Source organism: Barbus barbus (assembly GCF_936440315.1).
Source record: "Barbus barbus genome assembly, chromosome: 15".
NCBI classification, from domain to species: Eukaryota; Metazoa; Chordata; class Actinopteri; order Cypriniformes; family Cyprinidae; genus Barbus; species Barbus barbus.
Window position 1 is genome coordinate 5,543,441 of NC_136743.1, and position 23,443 is coordinate 5,566,883.

General features: G+C 37.2%; 2 protein-coding genes across 2 annotated transcripts in view; one reads left to right on the forward strand and one right to left on the reverse strand.

Moving 5' to 3' along the window:
* Positions 1 to 1,634: 1,634 nt before the first annotated feature.
* acsl3b (acyl-CoA synthetase long chain family member 3b) lies at positions 1,635 to 21,572 on the reverse strand. The gene is made up of 17 exons (XM_079435711.1): positions 21,392 to 21,572; positions 15,502 to 15,741; positions 15,247 to 15,388; positions 13,420 to 13,620; positions 12,111 to 12,288; positions 11,135 to 11,244; positions 10,898 to 11,036; positions 9,512 to 9,662; positions 8,783 to 8,906; positions 8,550 to 8,621; positions 8,325 to 8,464; positions 8,029 to 8,201; positions 7,466 to 7,540; positions 7,127 to 7,318; positions 6,619 to 6,733; positions 6,379 to 6,536; positions 1,635 to 4,447 (listed from the first exon to the last, which is right to left on the reverse strand). The coding sequence occupies exons 3-17, from the start codon at positions 15,385 to 15,387 to the stop codon at positions 4,290 to 4,292; spliced, it is 2,127 nt and encodes a 708-aa protein (XP_079291837.1). The 5' UTR covers position 15,388; positions 15,502 to 15,741; positions 21,392 to 21,572; the 3' UTR covers positions 1,635 to 4,289.
* An 838-nt stretch (positions 21,573 to 22,410) lies between these two features.
* The window catches only part of LOC306881327 (paired box protein Pax-3-like), a 46,725-nt gene continuing 45,692 nt past the window's right edge, over positions 22,411 to 23,443 (forward strand). Inside the window, exon 1 of the mRNA XM_079435357.1 lies at positions 22,411 to 22,547. The gene's annotated coding sequence lies outside the window, so the exon portion shown is untranslated. The remainder of the gene's footprint in view (positions 22,548 to 23,443) is intronic.

Below are 23,443 nucleotides of genomic sequence, written 5' to 3' on the forward strand. Positions count from 1 at the left end.
AATTTGCAGGTGTTTTTTTCTATTTGTCGTGCGTTTCTTTATTTGTGTTGTGAGCATTTGCAGCACGTTGTCAAATTGATGAAGTTGTTTTCTTAATTTGCAGGTGTTTTTTTCTATTTGTCGTGTGTTTCTTTATTTGTGTTGTGAGCATTTGCAGCGCGTTGTCAAATTGATGAAGCTGTTTTCTTAATTTGCAGGTGTTTTTTTCTATTTGCAGCATGTTGAGCTCTCTCGGCCACCATAGTCCATCTATCTGTCTGTCTATCTGTCTATCTATCTGTCTGTCTGTCTGTCTGTCCGTCCGTTCGTCCATCCACCAATCCATCCATTCATATTCTATGGTTCTATTGTTCTGTAAATTTATAATTTTGTCATTTTGTCCGTCTGTCCATCCATCCATCTTTTTTTGGTGTTATTTGTGATAGCAGTATGAAATGTGAGGTTTGATGCGGTATAAATGATGCACAGCTGAGTCATTTAGTAGGAATCTGTTCCTGGTCCACAGCTGTGTGCAGCGCTTGATTCTTTTTAATTAAAAGAATGATATTTGATTTGATGTTTTCATCACATCTTCTATAATGCAATTCACTGACTGTCTTTTCTTTTTCACAAAGCTGCCCTGACTTATCACCAAGTTTCTAAGAATGTCTTTGTCTCCTTCCATCTCCACCTCCTGATGATCTCTACAAAAGACAGTCGCTGCCGGCTTGTGGCCTTGGTTTCCATGGACACGGATACTTGTTCTAAGTACTGACTTGTTTAGTTGACTCTAGTCTTATACATGCGTGCTTTGAAAGGCAATCTGCAGAGCATCAAGTGCCATACATCTTATACCGCACAAAAATGAAAAACTCTGATGTGAATTAAGGTCACTGAGAGATGCTTTATATAGAAAAGTCTTCACTCTTGCGCAATTCTGATTTGAAAATGTATATGTTTTTAAAAAAAGTAACTTTACATTTAGTTGTATAGGTAATTAAATGTAAACTGCCTTTTGCAAACCATTTTCCTTCTGCCATTTTTCTAACTGAAACGGGATATTCAGTGTGCATCAGGGAATCTGACTCTTGGAATATTTATCAATAAAGTATATGGAATAATAATATATATATATTTTAATGTTAACTTTAACCCTAGAATATGGCAAATCTTTAGTAAATATTGCTTGTAAAAATGTACATTAAAATAAAATTAAATACAAATTGTTAGTCAATCAAGGGCTGTAATACAAAACATTTAAGCATATTATATTAAAACAATTATTTGACAGTACAAGGCTAAAGGTACAGTAGACTTCAGTGTGATTTTCTCGAGGGTAAATTATCTGATGCTGACATCTACTGGTTAATAACAGTTATGAGATCTACTTTAATATTAAATTAAATAATATTAAGTAAAAATACATTCTCATTCTATATATATATATATATATATATATATATATATATATTTATACAGCTTCATATAAATAGACACACATTATATAAAATAATTTAAAATCCTAAATAAGAAACTTTGATCACCATTCTGAAAAACAACAACAAAAAAACCTTAAATTCCCTTCTTTCCCAAGGCAGAAGTTTTCAAAAACTGTTCTGAAAACAAAGGCACAGATAAATAATACTCCAAAAAATCCCCTTGTAATTCACAAATCTTTATTCCTTATAACATAGTTTCAAGGCCAAATTACAAATAAATAAAGTTGTTTGCTTTTACCTGCTTGTTTTAAGACAGTAACCACTCACACAGACAAAAGACCCCAAACCTGGGCTGTGTTTCCCAAAAGCATCGTAAGCCTAATTTGACCGTAGCTCCATTGGTTTCAATGGGTCTACGATGCACTTAAGCTTACGATGCTTTTGCGAAACGCAGCCCTGGTCAGTAACAAAAATTAAACATATTTAAAGGAGATATTACATTTGTACATCTGCTAAATGCAACTAACTATATGAATTTCTGACATAAAAGTCATATTTACAGAGCGGTTGACAGAAGGAGAGAGAATTAATCCACCAAACACCCTCTTTTGTGTGTTTCGAATGCTCAATAGGCCTGTGTGTAGCCATTAAACATCAAGGACTTTAAGAACGTAAAGTAGGATGTGGTTAAACACAGATGGTGTTGATGGCGTAAGCGTCTAACAGGCTGATTAACTGGGGTTAGCTGTTGCCAAGGACGTGACTGACAGCTGAATACACCAATCAGATTACAGTTCGGCTCAGACAATGGGAAATAAGGTGGAGCTCTCTTTAGACTAACAGCTGATTGGCCAGATGCTTGTGGCTGGAATAAATGACATTGCAGAATGTAAATGAAGCACAATCAAGGGGAGCAGTACAGCAGCTCTCAGAGGGGAATGAGTCACTCCCTGAATTCAAAGACAGAAATAAATTATCAAAAGTATAAATTCCTATAAACCACTTTTAATTTCCACAGTGTAAAAAAGGCAATCAACATCCTCCATCGAGCACAGGAAAGGCAGACACGTCTAGTTTAGGAACACCATTTTGCCTTCAGTTCCTTTTAGGACAAACAAAAATGATAATAAAACAAAAACAAAGTACTTTCAGTAAAGAGCATCATGTTATGACAGCAAAGCCGGAGTGTTTCTACAACCAAAGATCAATCAAAACTGTCTGAAGAAATCAAGAAAATAATTTTTCACATAATGAATAAATGTACAGATTAAGAAACATTTGCCCAGTTTTTGCAAATGCCACATTTATCAATGTCCGCAATACAATATGTTCTTATTCAATGCTTATTTGTTTGGTTTACATCTCCTGAATCATGCAAAGTCAAATGCGAATCATAATGCATTATTTGTCAAATGTGATCTGCACAGTCAGAAGCAGAATAAATGTGTCTCTTCCGTTACATCGAAGAGGCTGGAGACATTCATGCTCTTGGGGACGGACTGTGCATTTCATTTCACGTACTTCAGAATACATAAGTCTATTGCACATTCAAATTCATACTTTTCCTCTTTGTTGAAGTCACTAATCGTTTCCTACAATGAAAATATCACAATATAATAAAAAATAGCCATTTAAGAAACAAAAAGGTACCCAAACTATCCCACGCCAGCACTTGGTTCCCTTGCAAAACATCCATGCAGCACAACGGCTGACATCATATGATCACGACATATTTAGAAAGGAATACGTTTAAAGGCTTTACAAATTCAGACAAAAAACAAGAGTTCAAAGAAACAGACGCTGTAAATATGGAGTCATACATCCCATGTGATTCTCAGGCAAACCCTGTAGACGTGAGTTAATGGAACGTGGGAGAGACTCACAGACAGAGACAAAGAAATGCACAAAACTTGGAGTATGTCTGTGAAATTGGATTATTGTTAAAGTTGCCTTCTCTGCTGCATCAGTACAAGCTTTTTGTAGTATTAGAGCACGTCTCTGGCTTAAGACTGCTCTCCATAACAGCTTTGGTGCAGAATTACTACTGCTTTTGTTACATTAGAACAGATATCTGTTTTAATACTGGTCTCTCCTGGTTTAGATTGTAAGGTTGGTCTTTCTGGTTTCTTTCTAGGTACACAGTCCTCAGTGTGCACTAGCAACTGAAAAACATTGTTCATTTCACACAGGGCAACAGTAACAGCCTTTGGATACAGGTAAACAACAGAAGCCACAGTTCAAAGTAAACACACCAAAGTTCCAGAAAAAGTAATATTTCAACAGAGACAGTTAGAGAAGCATTCCATACATATCCAAATCTTGCAGCTGTTTCAGACCAAAACAAGTCTTCGAAAAAAAATAAAAGAAATTTTAAAAAAATAAGCAACAAAAAATACAGCCAAATTACGAAACGTTTCCCTGCATAGACTCTAGATGAGAATTCACTATGACCGCTTCGCAGTAGGGTGGAATCATCAAGCGCATCTGCCTGCAGAACAATGTGAGGGTGGGGTGAGGGGGTGAGTCTATCAAAGAGAGCCAATGAGAGAGAAGCAAAAGGACTGCGTGGGGTCCAAAAGTCTCACAGTCTGTACATTGTGGTGTGCATCTTTCAGAAGTTGCTTTCGTTTTATCATCTGAGAAAAGTGCGTTATTTAGTACCTGCTACAGCAGGTGGCGTTTGCTGTCGCTCCGTTCCCTCTCGTCAAACCATCACTGAATGCAAATTCAAGCGTGGCCCTGTTTTGATCGCAGAGCATCACAGGGAGCAGGAAGGCAGAGGATTGCGGGTTGTTTTTTTCATATATAGACATTGTGGTATATGGTGTGTCCTAACCCCCCCCCCTACCCCATCACATCACCTGGCTTCATTCACTTGCCGCCGTACATCCTCTCGATATCGTCCTGATAGTGCGTTTTTAGTTCCTTGCGTTTGAGTTTGAAGGCGTCGGTAACCAGGCCCGTCTCAGGCGTCCAGGGTTCGGCGCTCAGACAGATTTTCTTTGGGAACTCAAAGCGCTCTAGTTTACCTGTGAAACAGAACAGATTTGATTTAACATGGTGTTGGAAACTGTAACTTGCTGTAAACTGTAACTAATATATATATATATTTTTATTTTTTATTTATTTGTTTGGCGCCAAAGGTTTTGAGTAACATTTTAAGTGATTAATTTTTATTGGAATTGGGTTGGTGAAACTGCCTAAACAAGCAACACGCCAATTCATAAAAATTAATTAGATTTCCCAACAATAACTGAGAAAGAGAGGACAGTATTGAGAGGACGTCTCTCATGCTCCCCAAGACTACACTTATTTGATAAAAAAAAACACAGTAATATTGTGAAATATTATTACTAATAACTATTATTATAATTTAAAATAACAGTTTTCCATAATATTCTTTGTGGAAACCTTAATAAATTTTTCAGGATTTTTGATGAATAGGAAGTCCAAAATAACCGGATTTATTTTGAAAATAAAGCACAGCACAACTGTTTCCATGCCTTTGTTTCAACCCGGCTGGACTATTGTAATGCTCTTTATCTGGGCATAAGTGAATCACTGGTTACTCGTCTTCAGCGTGTCCAGAATGCTGCAGCGAGATTTTTAACAAATACCAGAAATGGGATCACATAACACCTTTATTGATATCCCTTCACTGGTTACCAGTTAGATACAGAATACAATACAAGGTGTTGATGTTTGTTTTTAAAGCACTACATGGTCAGGCTCCTGAGTACATAAAAGACATGTTAATTCCCTATCAGTCTCAACGTCATCTTCGCTCCTCTCAGAACATGCTCCTAACTGTCCCACGGTCTCGTTTGAGGCGTAGTGGAGATCGCGCTTTTTCTGTTGCGGCTCCTTCACTCTGGAATGTGTTGCCACTATCCTTAAAAACCTCATCAGGTATGGATATTTTTAAAAAGGAATTGAAGATTTATTTATTTAATCAACCAGACTATTTACCTAATGTTCTCGGTACTTTAGACTGTGATGGAAACACAGACAGCAACAGGTCTGGGGGAAAAATGTTCCTGGGACATATTGTTCCAGGTAATTTCGGTGGAGAAGCGGCTTATGTTTCACAGAACTAATCGTTGCCTGGGTTGCATAGGCTACATTTATGTGGGGCGGATCTATCAACATAGGGGCGAGACCCTTTTGGGGTAGGGGCGTGTTTGTTTTGGTGATTTAAAATATCAACATTCCAGAAATCTCTCACCCTGCCTTTAATGGGTCGCGCTTCAGAAATTTTTCAAAAATGTAATTTCTTTGTAATGTAAAATGTAAGTTCTTTGAAAAACATCTATGACCATTGAAACATGTCTAGTCTTCATGCTCTGTTGACTATGGTTTCAATAATAATAAACATACATTTGCATTAAGCATCCATATTTGTCCATGCCCATGTTGATTAGAGTATTAAAAACTTGAAAAGTATTAATTTAAGGTACATTTAGAACAAATAAAAATGTGCGATTGAGTTGCGATTAATCGCGATTCAATATTTTAATCGATTGACAGCCCTAATATATATATATATATATATATATATATATATATATATATATATATATATATATATATATATATATATATATATATATATATATATATATATATAGCTGTCACCTTTGATCAATTCAATGCATTCTTACCTGATTTAAAGTATTAATTTCTTTAAAAAATTATGGTTATTCTAAGATTTATATTGTATTATAAAAATCGACATATCGTCAGTCATATTTTCATATGGCAAGTTAACCTAAAGCATGGTTACTTTTTACTAAATCAAAATATGCAAAACCATGATACAGTAAACATGTTTGGCAATGGCACTGCAATTCAAAAATCTTCCGTCAATCCAATTCAGCATCCATATAACTGTGGCCAATTCAATTCAAATTCCGGCTCATAAAAAAAAATGAAGACAAGTGTTTGCCCTCTGTTGACAGACCTGTTACAGCCGTGTCTGTGATGATACGTAGAACCTCTTTCTCCATCTCTGCATGGTTGCAGATCTCTTCCCATGATCCTCTAATGCCCTTCTGCTCAGCAAGGGCGGTTAACTGCTTCTGATTGGGCACCACAAACCCAATCACATAAGACTCATCACTGTGTAAAGAGAAGGAAAAATTTTATCTCAGCTAAAACACTATACGACATTTATGAATGCATGTTTCTTATGTGCACTCACCTGTTGGCATAAGCGCAGATGTTGTCAACGAGTGGGCAGTTTTTGAGCACAGCCTCCACTTTGCCCAAAGACACATATTCACCAGCTTGCAACTTCACCAGGTCCTTCTTACGATCTACAGTACACACACATGCCACGACCAGTTAGAGGAACCTACATAGAAATGACTACGATAACACAAAGGGGTAGTTCACCCAAAAATGAAAATTCTGCCATCATTTACTCACCATAAAATAGTTCCAAACCTGTACGTAATAACTGACGGTAGCCATTGACTTCCATAGAATGGAAAAAAAAGTACTATGAAGTCAATGGCTACCATCAACTTTTTAGTTACAGACATTCTTCAAAATATCTTTTGTGTCCAACATAAGAAAGAAACTCAAACAGGTTTGGAACAAGTGGAGGGGGAGGAAATAATGACAGAATTTTCCTTTTTGGGTGAACTATCCCTTTAATTAGCTCGGATATTTTGTTAAAGTTTGTGTGTATGTGCATCTCTCCACACCGATAATCTTGAGGCAGCCATCATGGTGAAATTCTCCGATGTCTCCGGTGCAGAACCAGCGCTGGCCATTCGCATCCACAAAGAAGTCCTCTCGGTTCTTCTGCTCGTTTTTGTAGTAACCCATGGTGACATTGGGACCACCGATCAGAATCTCTCCTCGTGGGTTTGGTTTATCTGTGCTGAAATAACCACCTATGGCCAAAAAAAGAGAAAAAAAATTAAAATGGGTTTTTTTAAATAAAATTTAAATTCTCATCATACTTTAATTATGATAAAGAAAAACCAATAGCAGCCAATGAACATATTCATAAGTGATGACAGTTAAAAAGCCAAACTTACCTTCCTCCCAGTCCTTCAGCGTGATCTCTGAACACACCAGAGGAGCTCCAACACGTCCAGTGCTGTAATCAGACACTAGACAAACATACACAGCATTAGCACACATTCATTTCTTCACAAGCATTCATTTAATGTCACTGGATTTGAAGGTGTGGATTCTGTCATTTTTCATGAATAGTAGGATCAACCCAGCATATTCGCCCAGGTTTTATTCAAGACCTCTCGCCACTGATTTAAAATATATTAATCCCAAGATTCCCACACCTGCTGACCCATAAATTCCATTACTTTTCCCTAGTCGTTTGTGATTGCTGGATAAGGATTTTAAAACGTATTTTAAAAAGACTGCACTCAAAAAACTATTTCTAGCCAATTAAATATGTCAGAGCAGAACATGATAATGACATTTATGTAATAAAGTCTATGATGTCTCCTAATATCAGGCTTTCCATGTCCGTGAAAACCTGTCTGATAAAATTATTCATTTTAGTTTTATTTTCTAATAAGAACTTTAGTTCTATATTCCAACCGCCTGAGCCTGGCTCAGTGAATCTCATGCTTACACTCGCTGATGGTCCCGGCTCCGCAGGTCTCGGTGAGGCCGTAGCCCTGTCCCACAGGACAGCAAAAGCAGATGTTCATAAAACGCTGAGTAACTGCAGATAAAGGAGCTCCGCCAGACAACAGCACACGCATGTTACCACCCAGCAACGAGCGAACCTTCCTGAACACAAGCCTGCAGAACGAGATGCAATTAGACATTCGAATTATAACAGAAAACAGAACTGCTTCTAAACAAACCCAGCGAGTTTTAGATGAAATTATTTTGCTAATATTATACGCAGCATTCATTTTATACCGGTCACAGAGCGGCGTGCTGTATCCTTTGGAGATCTGCTCCATCTTGTAGTTGTATGCCAGAACAAAGAGAGTTTTCTGCACACTGCTCATCTCTTCAACTTTAGTCATCACATTCTTATAGATACGGTCCATAATCTCCTACACACAGAGATAATGAGAGAGGAATACTTCACATCTCTATCAAACTCGACAGCTGTGTGTTTGTGTGAACTTGGTTTCTTACAGGTACGGCTGCCATCAGTGTTGGTCTGAGCACACTGGTGTCTCCTTTACTGCCCTTTTTGATTTTCGATGACTGTGGGGAAAGGACAACATTTTTCAAAAAAAGCAGGGATGTGTTATGATTGTCTGCAGTTATGATGCAAATGCTTTGGCAATCTGAAGTATTCTGAGATTGTAAAAGAGCTTGACATGGGGATGACGGCACAATAGCATGACTCATGTGTGCGTTTGTACCTGGTCAGCAAGAGTCTGAGGTGACGAATATCCAATCCGGCAGCCATGTGACACACACACCAGCTCAGCGCTGAGCTCCAGGACATGAGCAAGTGGCAGGTAGCCAATGTAGGTGTCATTCTCACTGCCACAATAAACAGAAAGAGTTAACAGAAAATCCTTTACCAACATCTAAACAAACTTTTCGGATGATTTGGCAGGCCGATGTTCCTTCCAACGAGTCAAGGAGAGCAAAGTTGCCACTTCATGATAAACTGCCTCTAAATATCACTAAGAAAAGCAGGTGAAGCTACTGAATAAAATCATTTTCATATAGCCTTTAATAAATTACTTGCGAGGTGGTTTCGGAGGTGGATGCCTGCAGTTTGTGAACCCAATCATGTAAGACAGTTCAGGGAGGCAATTATACAGAAATACTTTGAAGACAGATTTTGCTCAGGCATTTAAGAATGATCATAACATTTCAGATGCTGTGCATCAAGATCAGGCTGCTGGTTAGTCAGGTAATGCCATCCCATATCGCAAAGTCATATGACTTTATTGATGCGCATGGAGGAATTTCTTCGCAAAATGCGTTTCCATCTCACGTTATTTGCTTAAACCTTTTTAGCTTTTTTTTCAGAAATTTTGTGTTTCCATCACTCGATTCTGATGCGATGCTTCAAAATGCGCAAAAACAGGGTGATGGAAACAGCTAGTGAGACAGGAGCGTGTGTCAGAGAAACTCACTTCAGGTTAGGAATGCGTTCAGCCATGCCGGTGATGCCAGCGATGATGTTGCTATGGGAGATCATGACTCCTTTAGGAATGCCTGTAGAGCCGCTGGTGTACATGATCACTGCGATATCAGACGGGACAGGCTGCCTACGGGACACCATTACTGCACACAGAGAAACACACATTCACACGCATTCCAGACAGAAGTGCTCTAAAATAACTACTTTGAAGGAGGAAAAACAAACTTTTTTTTAATGGAAACTTGCTGCCAAGAATTTTTGTACTGCACGAACACTCTCAGTCCAAAACAAAAGTCATAAATCTGCCCGAGCTAATGTAAATGAAACCACTGGGACCCGTAAAAGTGCTCTGATTTGAAATCTTTCACCTTCGTAAAATTTGAAAACTTTTTTTTATTCAAATGAATAAATATAAATGAATAATTAACATACTTTTAGGAAATTAATATTTGAGTCAAACACACATTTATTTATATAAATATGTTCACCAAGGCTGCATTTATTTGATCAAAAATAAAGTAAAAACAGCAATATTGCGAAATATTACAATTTAAAATAAATGTTTTCTATTTGAACATTTAAAATCATTTATATAAATGCAATTAAATGTAAGATAATAATTTTTTTCACTTCACAAGATCCTTCAGAAATCATTCTTATTTTCTGATATATACTGTATTCTTTTTTTTTTGTAAGGCAAAATTTGAAGTAGGTATAATTGATGCTCATGTGCATCATCTGTCATAACCACATCATATGCGGCTTGGACAGCTGGAAAGATGATGTTAAAGTGAGAATTACTGTTATTTTGGATTCCTACACCCTTTAACCCTCCGATGCTCTCACTGTAAAGGGTGAAGTCTTCCGGGAGAATGAGACATAGACATGATGACCATGTCATTTTAAATCAGATGCACCTAGGATCCTCCTCCGGTTCATATGTGTGAGCATTAGAAAGGCAACAAAGGTCTAATGCTCCAGTGAAATGTCTACACTTTTTATCTCAGTCTTTTTGAACAGAGAAAACCTGCTCTAATAATGATAACATCTCCCTGTCTTATCTCCAGAGGGCTTTTCTAAGCACTTATCTGACACAAAGCCTGAGAGTGTGGGCTCTCAACACCGGTCCGCATACCCTCAAAAGCCTTCTTTTCATCTGACAGGAAGATCCTGCTGTCTTTCTTCCCTCAACAATCTATGTTTACAGCTCTTTCTGTCCTTCGTTAGCAAGCAAGAGCCTACTGTTCTTGGGAACCCAAGGCTATGGTTGGACTGTTTAGTATATACTATACTAATATGTGAAACCATATGCATCATGCAAATATAATAGTAGGCATATAACCATTTCAAACAAAGTAGTACGCTACTTGAGACTTACTATTTTCAGGTTTGGACCCTAGTTCCTGCACAGCAGCCATGTTGTGGACCATGATGCCTCTGGGGAGATCAGGCCAACTGGTGCGCTTCTTATCAACCACTATAATGTGCTTCAGTCTGGGAACATCCATCAGAATGGCCTGAGAGAGAATGTGATTGAGAGCATGAGTGACAGCAGCTCTTGATAGCTGATGAGTTGACTGGTGTGTCTGATATATGGCCTGTGCCGTGTTTTCACCTTGAGGCGGCTCTGCAGCAGGTCTTTGCTGGTGATGATGTGTGTGACCTCAGTCTCATTTAGACCATGAGCTATAGCTGCTCCTCCCAGTGTAGAGTATAGAGTCACCACTGAGACCAAGAGAAAGGAAAGCATTTAGATTTTGAGTTAGAACTGTGCGAGTGAATATGATAATTTGCACTTAATTCGAACATATGCGAGTGAAGTGTGGCCGCCAATGCGGAAGAGGTGGGTCTGATTCAGGGCTACTTTTACACTGTTGCCGCAGGTTATTATTAAAGTTTGCATTTCTAAATTTACGTTAAACCACATGGTTTTTTTGCTCTATTTTAATTTTGGTTTTGTGCTGGTAATCCTATTGGAATATTTTGTATGCGATCTCTATGCTATGATCTCTATGCTATGATCTCTATGTGCGCCGCGTTTGTATAAATGGAGAGAGGGATATGCTAGGAATCTATCCCTTGATGTGATTGGTTATTGAATTTTGTGATGTTGCAAACCAAGGGCTGTTTCAAACCACGTTTCTGAGACTGCCTTTGGGAAACTACAGTTTTAAGGAGAAAATACTCAGCGATGGTGTTGATTCATGGATTGGCACATGGTTTGTCTAAAAGCAAATTGAAAACACTACACAAATAAACAACATAAAAAAAACTTGATTTTCACTACAGGGGGACTTTAACGCCAAATGAGGGTCTGTGCTGGCGCAGGATTGTAGTAAATCTATGTATAATATGTCAAGTATGTATAGTATAGCTAACATGTGAATCGTGATGAAACCAAAGACTTTGTGAATCAAATTTCCTGCATCATGCATGCGTGTATGAATGGTGAAAAACAGTTCTGATTTCGGTGTGATGTTGTCTTTCATCTAGCACTATAGCAGGGCTGCAATTTTTGGCCTGATATTCTCTCCTAGTCAGCATAATGCAGCAGACAATACTCTGTGTGTGTGTATGATTTATTTGCTTACATGGGAAGTTGTACATGAAGCAAGCCTGCGCCACTATGATCCATTCTGCACGAGTCTCGCAGAAAACGGCGATGTTACAAAGAGGCTTCTGACCCAGTGCAGCCAACCCGCTACCAAACCTCTGAGACAGATGGAAAGTGTCTTCATACGACAACCAGTTATAATCACCCAAAATCACCTAGAGAGAAAGACAGGGGAGTCAGAGTTGCATTGTATTAAAATTCACAGCGGCTCTCACAGCAGCATGTGACTTCTTTTCAGGTTCATGTAAACAGTTCTGGACAACAACAGGCCAGAGATAAAAACAGTTTACAGAGAGAGAGACTGCCACTGAACTTCTTCCTCTGGAGTTCAAGAGAATTTGTCAGCGAGTTCTCTTCGGATCCGGTCCCTTAACCATAGAAAGACATATACTTGAATATTGTGTAAGTATGTGTTTAGAAAAATGTTTTAAACCATTTCTGAGGCTTTAAAAAGGGTCTTTGTACACACAAAACCCTACATCTGTTTTTAGGCATACATTACTTTTCAAGAGTTTGGGGTAATTAAAAAAAATATATTATTAAATTAATACTTTAATTCATTAAGAATGCATTAAATTGATCAAAGGTGACAGCAAATACATTTATAATAATAATTAAAAAAAAGATTTCAAATAAATGCCATTCTTTCAAAAGTTCAGTTTTTTTCCAGAATCCTGGGGGAGAAAAACAATAACAGTTTCCACAAAAATTATGCAACACAACCATTTCCAACATTAATAATAAATATTTATTGAGCAGCAAATCAGCATATTAGAAAGATTTCTGAAGGATCATGTGACATTGAAGACTGAAGTAATGATGCTGAAAATTCAGCTTTGCATCACAGGAATAAATTATATATTTTAAAATATACTCAAATAGAAAACAGTTACTTTAAAATTGTCATATAATTTCTCATAATTACTTTTTTAAATCAAATAAATGCAGCCCTGGTGAGAAAAACATTTAAAAATAAAAAGCATTTAGGATTGTTTTTGAATTCAAAAATGTATTTGTCTTATGCACCTCATCAAAGACGCCGTGACATACGTGAGCAAATGCAAATCGTTTCCATCCTCTGTTTCCACACTGACAGCTTGCTATTTTGTCATTTAACAAGAAAGTCTCTTGACATTGTGCTGATAGTTACATCCTAATATAGCAACTAATGTGGAAATACTGCAATTTGAATATGCTGATTAGATTTGCAGACTGGATTCAATTACCAGAATCACCTGCAGTGTGAACAAAGTTCCAAAACCCTTGAGAGTCTGTGTGTGTCTCACCTTCTTGAAGACCTTGCCGTTAGGCTGTATCTCATCCTCCTCGCTCAGCACCTCTCTAGTGCCGAGGCAGTCTCTTTGAGGGAAGTGTACTACAGCGTATTCAAACACTTTATCCAAAGTATCCACACCCTCATGCAGCTGGGACACCAGCTTCTGCTGGTTGCTCACGGCCCGGTACGGCCCTGCCGGATTCCCGCCTACCTGATGGAACAAGAGATCAGAATGAGGTCACGGGGAACGATTTGGACATGTACGACAAGCACAGCGGAAACAAAATGTGTCAGGGAACACTATTGCAAGAAAATGCAAGCCCATTTGTGGCCTGATTCATCATATTTGTAACCAGCAATTTCATTAAGTGACGTTGATCAGAAATTAAAGTGACTCAAATCCCTCCGTTAATCTTAGATAAACTGCGATAATCTCAGTTGAATTATTATCTTTTGCATGTATTGAAGTACACTACTATTCAAAAGTTTGGGCTCAGTAAGATTTTGTTTCCAATTCAAATATTACTTCTATATTTAGCAATGGTGCATTAAATTGAAAAGTTCCAGTAAGGACATTTATGTTACAAAACATTTAGTACCTTTTGAATTTTGTATTTTTTTAAAGATTCCTGAAAACATTTATCATGATTTCCACAAAAAACATTAAGCAGAACAACTGGTTTCAGCATTGAAAATGTAATAAATGTTTCTTGAGCAGCAAATCCGCATATTAGAATGATTTCTGAAGGATTGTGTGACACTGTAGACTGGATTAATGATGCTGAACATACAGCTTTGAATTAATTACATTTTTAAAGCATATTACAATAGAAAACAGTTAGTTTAAATTTAGTGCTGTCAAACGATTAATCGCATCCAAAATAAAAGTTTTTGTTTTCATAATATATGTGTACTGTGTAATTTATTATGTATATACACACACACACAAAATATTTAAGCTACATGTATATATTGACATTCATATAATTTATTATATATGTAAATATATTTCATTTATAAACATAACACACTTTTCTTAGATATACATGAATAAATATACACAGTATACACATATTACGTGGTTACATAATTTGATTATTTTGGTTATTTCGATAGTCCACTTTAGACATTCTACTAACAATAAGTAACTTTGTAACTACATGTCTACTAACTCTCAGTAGGGTAGGTTTAAGGTTAGAAGAATAAGTTGACATATACTTGCGAAGTTTCTCACAGTCAGTATGTTGTATGGGTAACACTTTATTTTACGGTTACACCTATTAGTTGCTTATTAGCATGCATATTACTAGAATATTAGCCATGTATTAGTGCTAATTAAGCACATATTAATGCCTTATTCTACATCCCTAATCCTACACAATAACTAAACTTAACAACTAGAAATAAGCAGCAAATTAAGAATTTATTGAGGGAAAAGTCGTAGTTAATAGTTAACAAGTGTTACCTATTTTAAAGTGTTACCGTTGTATGTTGTGGACCCATCATAATAAAGTGTTAGAAGATATTAAGCAGACAGTCTACTAATACTCTAATGACTGCTAGTTGACATATAGTTGCAAAGTTACTTCCTGTTAGTAGAATGTCTAAAGTGGACTATCAAAATAAAGTGTTACCTATTATGTAAACAAAAACTTTTATTTTTGGATGCGATTAATTGCGATTAATCGTTTGACAGCACTATTTAAATTGCAATAATATTCAATATTTCTTTATTTTTGATACAATAAATGCAGTCTTGCAGAGGATAAGAGAGTTATTTAAAAAAAAGCCCAGTTTTTGAATGAATCTGTTGAATGAATCCCACTGTTGTACTCACTGAGCGCGCTTTGACTCGTTTAGCACTCCCGCTGGCTCCGGAGAGCAGGTACCAGGGCAGGAAAGTGATGACGGAATAAACCCAGACAACGGATCGAAAGACCTGCAGCAGGAGAGGAGACATGTCCTCCTTCATCTTCATCCTGAGAGGAACGAGAGATCAGATGATGAGAAGACGACAAAAAGATAAAAAGTTAGTGATTTACTGCCTTCAACACCACACAAGCTTTAGCTGTGATTTCTGACTTTCACTCACTTTGTGTTGTTCTTCACTTTCCTCCAAGTATGCGATAGTATTCCTCTTCTTCTGAAGGTCTTACTGAGTTCTTCTGCGTTCTTGAAGTGCTTTAAGTTATAGATGGTACTTGTTGGCCTGTCTACTGCCTACTCAAACCTGCTGGCTAATTGGGCAACTTCCTGTTCCATTTCCTTTTCCCACTCCAGCTTCCTGCTCTTACAGAGTGCAAAGTCTGCAGGCAATAAGGATGAGCTTTCCCTGTGGAGAAATATAACAAGGGTGTTTTGTCAATGGCATGCTTTTTAAAATCATGACTCAAAATTTGTTCAATTGGAGAACAGTCTATGAATTGCATCTATGAATTGGCTCTCTCAGTCCTAGTGCAACACCAGTCCACTTTTTCATCAGCCTTGGTTTCAGAAGTATTGTTCCCATTGGAATATGTATTTAGGTAGATTCAAAGCATAGGAAGACTGACTATATTACGCCATTCACAGTGCATCATTAAAGTGAGCGGGCGCTAAAAAGTTCCCTTATTGGTGGAATTCCTTTGCAGAATCATGGGTAATGTAGTTTTTTTTGTTGTTGTTGAAATAATGCAGGAACTGATGCCATCTGGACTCAAACTTAGGCTACTCATACAAGCATGTGTGTTAACCACTATGTCACGTCTCCAACAGGATCACTGTGCGGCTGCCAGACAGTGAACGCCATGAGCTCAGACGACAAACAAGACAAGCTTTGTCGCTCTGGAAGGATGAAGTTCACACTAAAACAGTGTTCTGTTTGAGAGGAGGATGTGTTTATGAATGCATGTGTGTGCTGAGGGGGTGGACAATATCCAGAACATGAAATACAAACAGAGATATTTGGCCAGTTTCGGAAATCCCAAAATAAAGATCGACCTGATAAACCAGCGGCCTATTTGATAGAATAAGCAGTGTTGAACTTAAAAAAAAACACAAGAGATAAACACAACACTCTTGTACAACAGAAAACAATGAAGGAAACAGACTCTTTCCCATTTTCTCGCTGGGAAAAATACAAGCTACGGACTTCTTTTTTTGGGTTTGATGCTTTAGGGCAAGGTCAAAAAGACAACCCAGGATAGAGACGTTCTCAAATATCCTCTACCCAGCAGAAATGTGTTCTCTCCTTGGAGCTTCACTCACGGACGCCATCATAGCAGAGGTTCGGAGGCGGTCAGGAGTTGTGCCGTGGTCACCATATGCACATCTAGAGAGCAGGGTGGCCTATAAAATGTCAATATATAATATGTGATACAATTTAATGATAACAAATGAGACTATGAAATGATTACAAACATTTTACAGAATTTACAGAACATGCACTCAAAGACTTATTAAAAAAATGTACACAAAAGATCTCACTGACTTCCATTGTATGAAAAAAAAAAAGTTTCTCAAATCATCTTGTTACGTTCTCTAGAAGAAACGCATGAGTAAATTATTTTTGGGTGAACTCTCTCTGTAAGACCTTTACTGAAATGCCAACATTGCAACATGAACTCTTCAAAATAGATTTCTTAAACTACTTGTGGATAGAGGATGGCAAGCAGAATGTTGCTGTGATATATATCATATGGTAAAGTTGTTGCCATCAAGCCGTGTGAGAGGGTTGAGTATGGAGCAGCAATAACAGATTCCCTGACTCCCATCAAATCCCAGACATACTCTCCTGGAGACCAGTAGCACATAGACGTTAAAACCTTTTCCATCCAATGGAATGTCACAGACTGGAGATACGTGTATATAACTCCACGTTCACAACTCTCTCTCTAGTCCACACAGACCATTTATAGAAACTAAGCTGCAAAAACTAGGTCGTTCAGAAATCAGTTGTGTCATATCCATTAGCACATTAACAGAGAAGTTTGACCATCATGTAAAGGTCTTTTCTTTTAACAAATATTCTGATTGACAACAGTGTGAAATATGCAGAATGAGGTTAGTCAATTCTAAAGTTTTTAACTTAATATTCAAAATAAATAAATTAGTTAAATTATTTTAATACACTACTGTTCAAAATATATTTTTAAATATCTTTAAAAGTTGTTCACCAATGTTGCATTTATTTAAGCAAAAACACCATAAAAAAACTGTTAAATGTTATTACAATTTAAAACTTATTTAATATATTTTAAAATGTAATTTACTCCTGTGATGCAACGCTAAATTTTCAGCATCATCACTCTTCGGCGTCAGTGTCACATAATCTTTCAGAAATCATTTTAATAGGCTGATTTGGTGTCTGAGAAACAGTTCTTATTATTATCAATGGTAAAAACTTTAATACTTTTATAATATTTCTGTGAATATCATATAAAATATGATTTTTTTTCATTTTAAATATTGTTTAGTAACCTTACATATGTGTTCTTTATGGTCACTTTTGATCAATTGATTGTGTCCTTGCTAAAAATAAAACTATTAATTTCTTTAAAAACATTTTACTGACCTCAAACTTTTGAGAAGTAGTGTTCTGAAATTACAAAATTATGATTTCAGTTGTTAGGCCAGAAAATGTAAACATGACATCCTCACGGTGACTTACAAATCTATCAATTCACAAAAACAATATTTGTAAACAAAATCCTTACCAGATGGAAAGGAAGTGACTGAAGAAGGTATCCTGAACTTTAAAAATAGCAAATGGGTGTCTATTAACTTAAAGCTGTCTAGTTGTAATTGCTTACTATGCTGGGAGGGATTTCATTTTGTCAGGTTGTGACTTGCAGCACCAAACACATCTGGTGTAGACAGCGTAACGATCAAATAAAAAAAAGAAAAAAAAAGGTGGAAAATGGCCAATTCAAAAGTGAAATGTACAATATGGCCTCTTTTTAAAAATACAGAGGTCGCAAAAATGATTGTGGACACTAAACCCAAAGAAAAATAACAGTAAGCATTTACCAACCAATGACCCCTTATACATGTGCAGAAATTCTGCATCAAAATATTTTGCTTAACTCCACATTTACAATTCAAAAATGCTGGATGGGCATAACAAGCTGCGTCAAACCACTTCTACCATTGAAATATGATGAACAAATATGTAATCATCTTCTGTACATTCATGGTTTCAATCCATATCTCATAACTACGCCAGACGCCAAATACTGGTAACACGTGCATCTGAATGAGGCACAAGAGTTAGATGGTCATCTGAGAAGTGGTCAGTGTGGTGAAGATCTTCAGCCAAACTCATGTATCAAACATCATCTCAGCCTGATCCAAACTCACCTGCACTGCCACAACAAATGAACTGAAAGAAAGAGTGTGTGTTGCTCAAGGGCACAATGCTGAGTCAGTACACCTGTTTTAATATCTGTAACATTAATGCTAACTAGTCATGCTTGCTATTAATATTCACGATTGAAGTGGAGGGGTCTCACAGTCTTACACTGAAGGAACGAGAAATATCAACCAGCCAGAACATGCATAGCAGAGTGCAAATAACCTCTCTGAATACCTTAGCAACCAAATAGCAACACCCTGGTGACCTCTCAACACTCTAGCATTGTGATGTTGAGTTTCGCACGGGCAAGAACCAACATGGTTTGTGTGTGGATACCGGAGTACACTAAAGAACAAACGTCACATCTTTAACATAGAGAGCAGGAACCGGTAAAGGGCTTTGGGTTGAGTAACCACTAACAACAAAGGCTTAAACTGAAAATAAAAATATTTTGGAAAGTGTTCTCTTCCCTTTTCCTCTTGTGATCAAACTCCCCCGCACGAAAACACAGACAGCGGTTGCAGAAGTGAAGGAACAGGCTTCCAGACACACCTACCAGGATTTCTAATCAGAGCCCCATCATTCATTACCTGAGGTCTGGGTTCAATCAAACCTGTTCGGCTGGTCCATCACCTTGTGCTCAGGGTGTGAGAATAGAAGACATTAATCATACACTCCTGCAGTGGGACAATCGTGAGGAATCCGGCCCGTAGGGAAGGAGCAAATCAATTCACACTCAAGACCTGCTGAACACTTGATGTACTACAGAATTCTGTCAAAATCTATGGTGCATCTATTTAAGCATGGAAATCATGTTTCCGGTGGCGGTACAGTATAAACCATCACTGTGCACTCTACAAACCAGATTCAAATATTTGTAATCATAATTGGTGCATCGGTCACTGCTTGTAATGTGTTTTTGAAATAAATGTTATTAAATATGCCTCACAGCACTGATCGCTCTGTAAAAGATGGGGCATCTTGCATTTGACTATTTATAGTGTTAAAGGGATAGTTTACCCAAAAATGAAACCCTCTTGTCCCTACAAACCCTCAAGACCTTATTCAAACACAAAAATTAAGAATTTTTCAATTCTTATATTCTCTTTATAACCAGATATGTTATAAAGGCATTAGATGCGTCCCAAATCGCGTACTTATGCACTATTCTATGACATTTTGTAGTATAAATAGTGAGAGTAGTGTGTTCACACTGAAAATTCCAAAAAGAAAAAGTGCACTTAAATAACCGTGGAATGTTGAACACTTCATGCACTCAACTGTCAGGAAGGGGGTGGGGCTATCTGACTCTAATTATTAATGACAAAATAACCTTATATAATTCATACACTACGTGGTTGAGTACATAGTGCATAAGCATATAGTGTAAAAGTGCATAGTGTGCCATTTGGGACGTAGCTATTGTAAAACAAATCTATCTTTTTCAGATGCCATGTGTGTGCTATGTATGTGTGTCGATCATCATTTAAATGTAGATAAAAACCTAAATTAAATCTGTTTATCATACAAGGCAACTGTATCTCTTCCCAAAACTGCTCGATTCATATAGATTTGCTTTACGGTGCCTATATATCCTTTTTGGATCTTTTATTGGATTTATCTTAATTTACCAAAGTCTTACGAGTTCAAAACAACACGAGGGTCAGTAAATGACAGAAAATTCATATTTGTGGATGAACCATTTCTTTAAATCAACGTAAATCGTAGCCTTTTCTGGTTGAAGCATCCCTTTAAATTGTGGCAATATCGTGGATTGTGAGCCATTATTGAGCACCAGTGTGTTCTGGACTTGATTAGAATGTCAAAACACAGTTAAACATGTTTACACTGAGTGAAATAAAGATGTGATGTACCAACAAGAATACATGGAGGCTACTCTTGAAGAAATAACAATGATTGGTGTGTTTATGACAAATTTGCTTTGGATATGATATGGATGAAAAATGTCAAATGTATGTTTTAATCCAGTGCTCTTATTAACCTAAATGCATAAGTCTAGCCTTATTATAGAAAACCTTCTCATTATTTAAACAACTTCAAGTTAAACACTGCATTTGCAGATACTTATTCTTAGAGCTGGCCTTCAACTGATAGCACATAATCCAGCAGGATTACCTGAAAGCATGTCAACCCACTATCTTCCCAATCACTGCAGTCCCATGCCACCAGCACTCATCTGTGACCTCGTTTAGGCAAAACATCTTCTTCATGACAAATTATGCTCGTCTGCCATTAAATAACACAGAGAATCAAAACTGATGGGGTGTGAAATGTGTAAAATATCATGCTTGTTGATATGAGATCGTGTGTGAGGGTGTGAAAAAGATTAGTGTGTGCATGATCGTGGCTTGAAAACACAAAATCATGTATATATGTGTGTGTGTGTGTGTGTGTGTGTGTGTGTGTGTTTGCAGGCTGGGAACAGAAGAGGCCTCAGAGATGATCAGTATCAAGAGAAGAATGCTATGTCATCCATATCCTACATTCCTCCGGTTGAGAGGTGTCAGAGCATGCACACACTCTTCACACCCGAGTAATAACACGCACTATGCTTTACTTTATGCACGTGCGTCTTAAATATGTAAATCAACGTTGCACCACACGAGCCGTACAGACATTAAACACTCACCTTATTCTTCCAAGCTGCCGCCGCTGATTCAATCAGACTCGCAGCATCCAATTTAAAATGGCCAGAATGTATTTTAGAAGAGCTAGACGCGCAAATACAGAGCGATGATTGTTTTTTTCTGGGTCGGTGTGTATTGCGGTCGCTGACTCGCGCCGGCCGTCGCTCTCAGCCCGGAAGTGATGGAAGCGTTGTCATGGCAGGGGCCGGTTTCTCCGCGCTCCTATTGGCTGACGCCGGGTGGCGCGTGTTGAAGGCTGGCGTGACATCACGCTCGGGTTACCAGCGGTCATTATCGATTTGATTGATTTATTAGTGAAATTGCATTGATATTTATTTTACGTATTTGTAAAATATCGAGTCTTTGTGATAGCGGTAATGGAAAGAGTGGATAGTGCTCCTGATTCTTTTGCTGAGTCGATGAGAGCAGTGCTGCAGCGCCCCGAACAGCTGGCAGGCAACGAGTCATTTCTGCGAATCGATTCTTTCGAACAGTTCACTTCAAAGAACTGGTTCAAAAAAACGATTCGGTTATTCATTACGTCACCTGACATCCCAGCGTGGCATGCTCTAAAAAAACGTTATGCTAAAACCAACTTGTATGTTATGACTGAATAATATATTATTTTCTCTCACCGGACGTGCCTGAAAGTGACGGTTCTCGGTGTAATGGATCAGTGAGTCGTTCGTTCGAGAGCCCGACTCGTGAACAAATGTTCCAGACGGGTTTTGTGAATCGGTTCAATCAAAAGAATGAGTCATTCACAAAAGCGATATCGCAGATTCCCATTTACCGGTTGTGGGAATGACAGGTTCAAATATTCCCTCATGTAAATGGAAGAAGTCTCCTAAATAATGTTGGAAAAGTGTGATTTTTTACTTCAGACTTTTGGTCCCAGATCACAAATAGCAACAACATGACAAAAAATCTAGACAAAAAATGTGAGTCATGTCATAAGTTATTTGTATATGTGTTTTTATTTTTAGTAAAGTAGTAAATTATTGTCTTGTCTCTTCATTAGGTCCTCTAGGTGGAACACAGCACCATCATTTGGACAAATCTTTATGCTGCTGTAGGATGTGTGGATTGAGGCCAGTAGGGGTCACTCACTTTCTGGTCATATGGTTAGGAAATGCGCACATGATCCCCAAGCCAAAGGTGTGTTTGTATTGATTCATTTACATTTACTGCATACTGTAATACAACTGTGAGTTATATATCATTATAAAGGCATATGTTTACATGAGATAAATGGAATAATAAAACAAAATGCTGAATAAGTATTATAAAAAATATAATGAAAACAGTGGTCCCTCCCCTGGAGTTGTGTCACTGGTGTTACCGTTTAACAAAAATCTGTTATTTCGAAATAAAAATCACACTGATGACAACACTTGACTTCCTCCTTCCTATTTTATTAACATCTGTTAAAAAGATGTTATCTATTACTGTACTGTTTTTTCTGTCAAATTACAAAAATTAATCTTCTTATTTTGTGCATTTTCATTATTTTTCGGTGGCTCTGGTGCTGAAAAAAAATCGAGAAATAATATTTCATAAAAACGTTTAAAATTTCTAAAGAAGGTAACACCAGTGACAAAAAAAAATAAAAATAGTACGTGTGGTCTTGAAATAATTGCAAGCTAAAATATATATATATATATTAAGCTGTAATTTATATGTATTCATAAAGTCAAAAGGGGATCTAATAATGTGGTCTAAGTTTAAATGTTAGAAAAAGAAATACATTTTAAGACATCTCGCCATACCAAAAATGGACGTTTCTGTAGAATGACCCTATTGAAGGAAGTTTTGTGGAGCCTACTTAAGCTTTGTGATGTTGACAAAGATATTTGTAATATATAAAACACCTCGAGCCGTTATGACCAGCAAAAAAGAGAGATGAAAGCCTATCATATAATAACTTTTTTTTTTTTTTTTATTAATTAAAGATGAGGAACCAAAAAATATGCTGACAGAAAAAAAAAAAGTTTTCAGAGATGGAAGCTAAAAAGTTTAGTATTTCATTTATCTATGTTGTCTGAGTGGTTTCA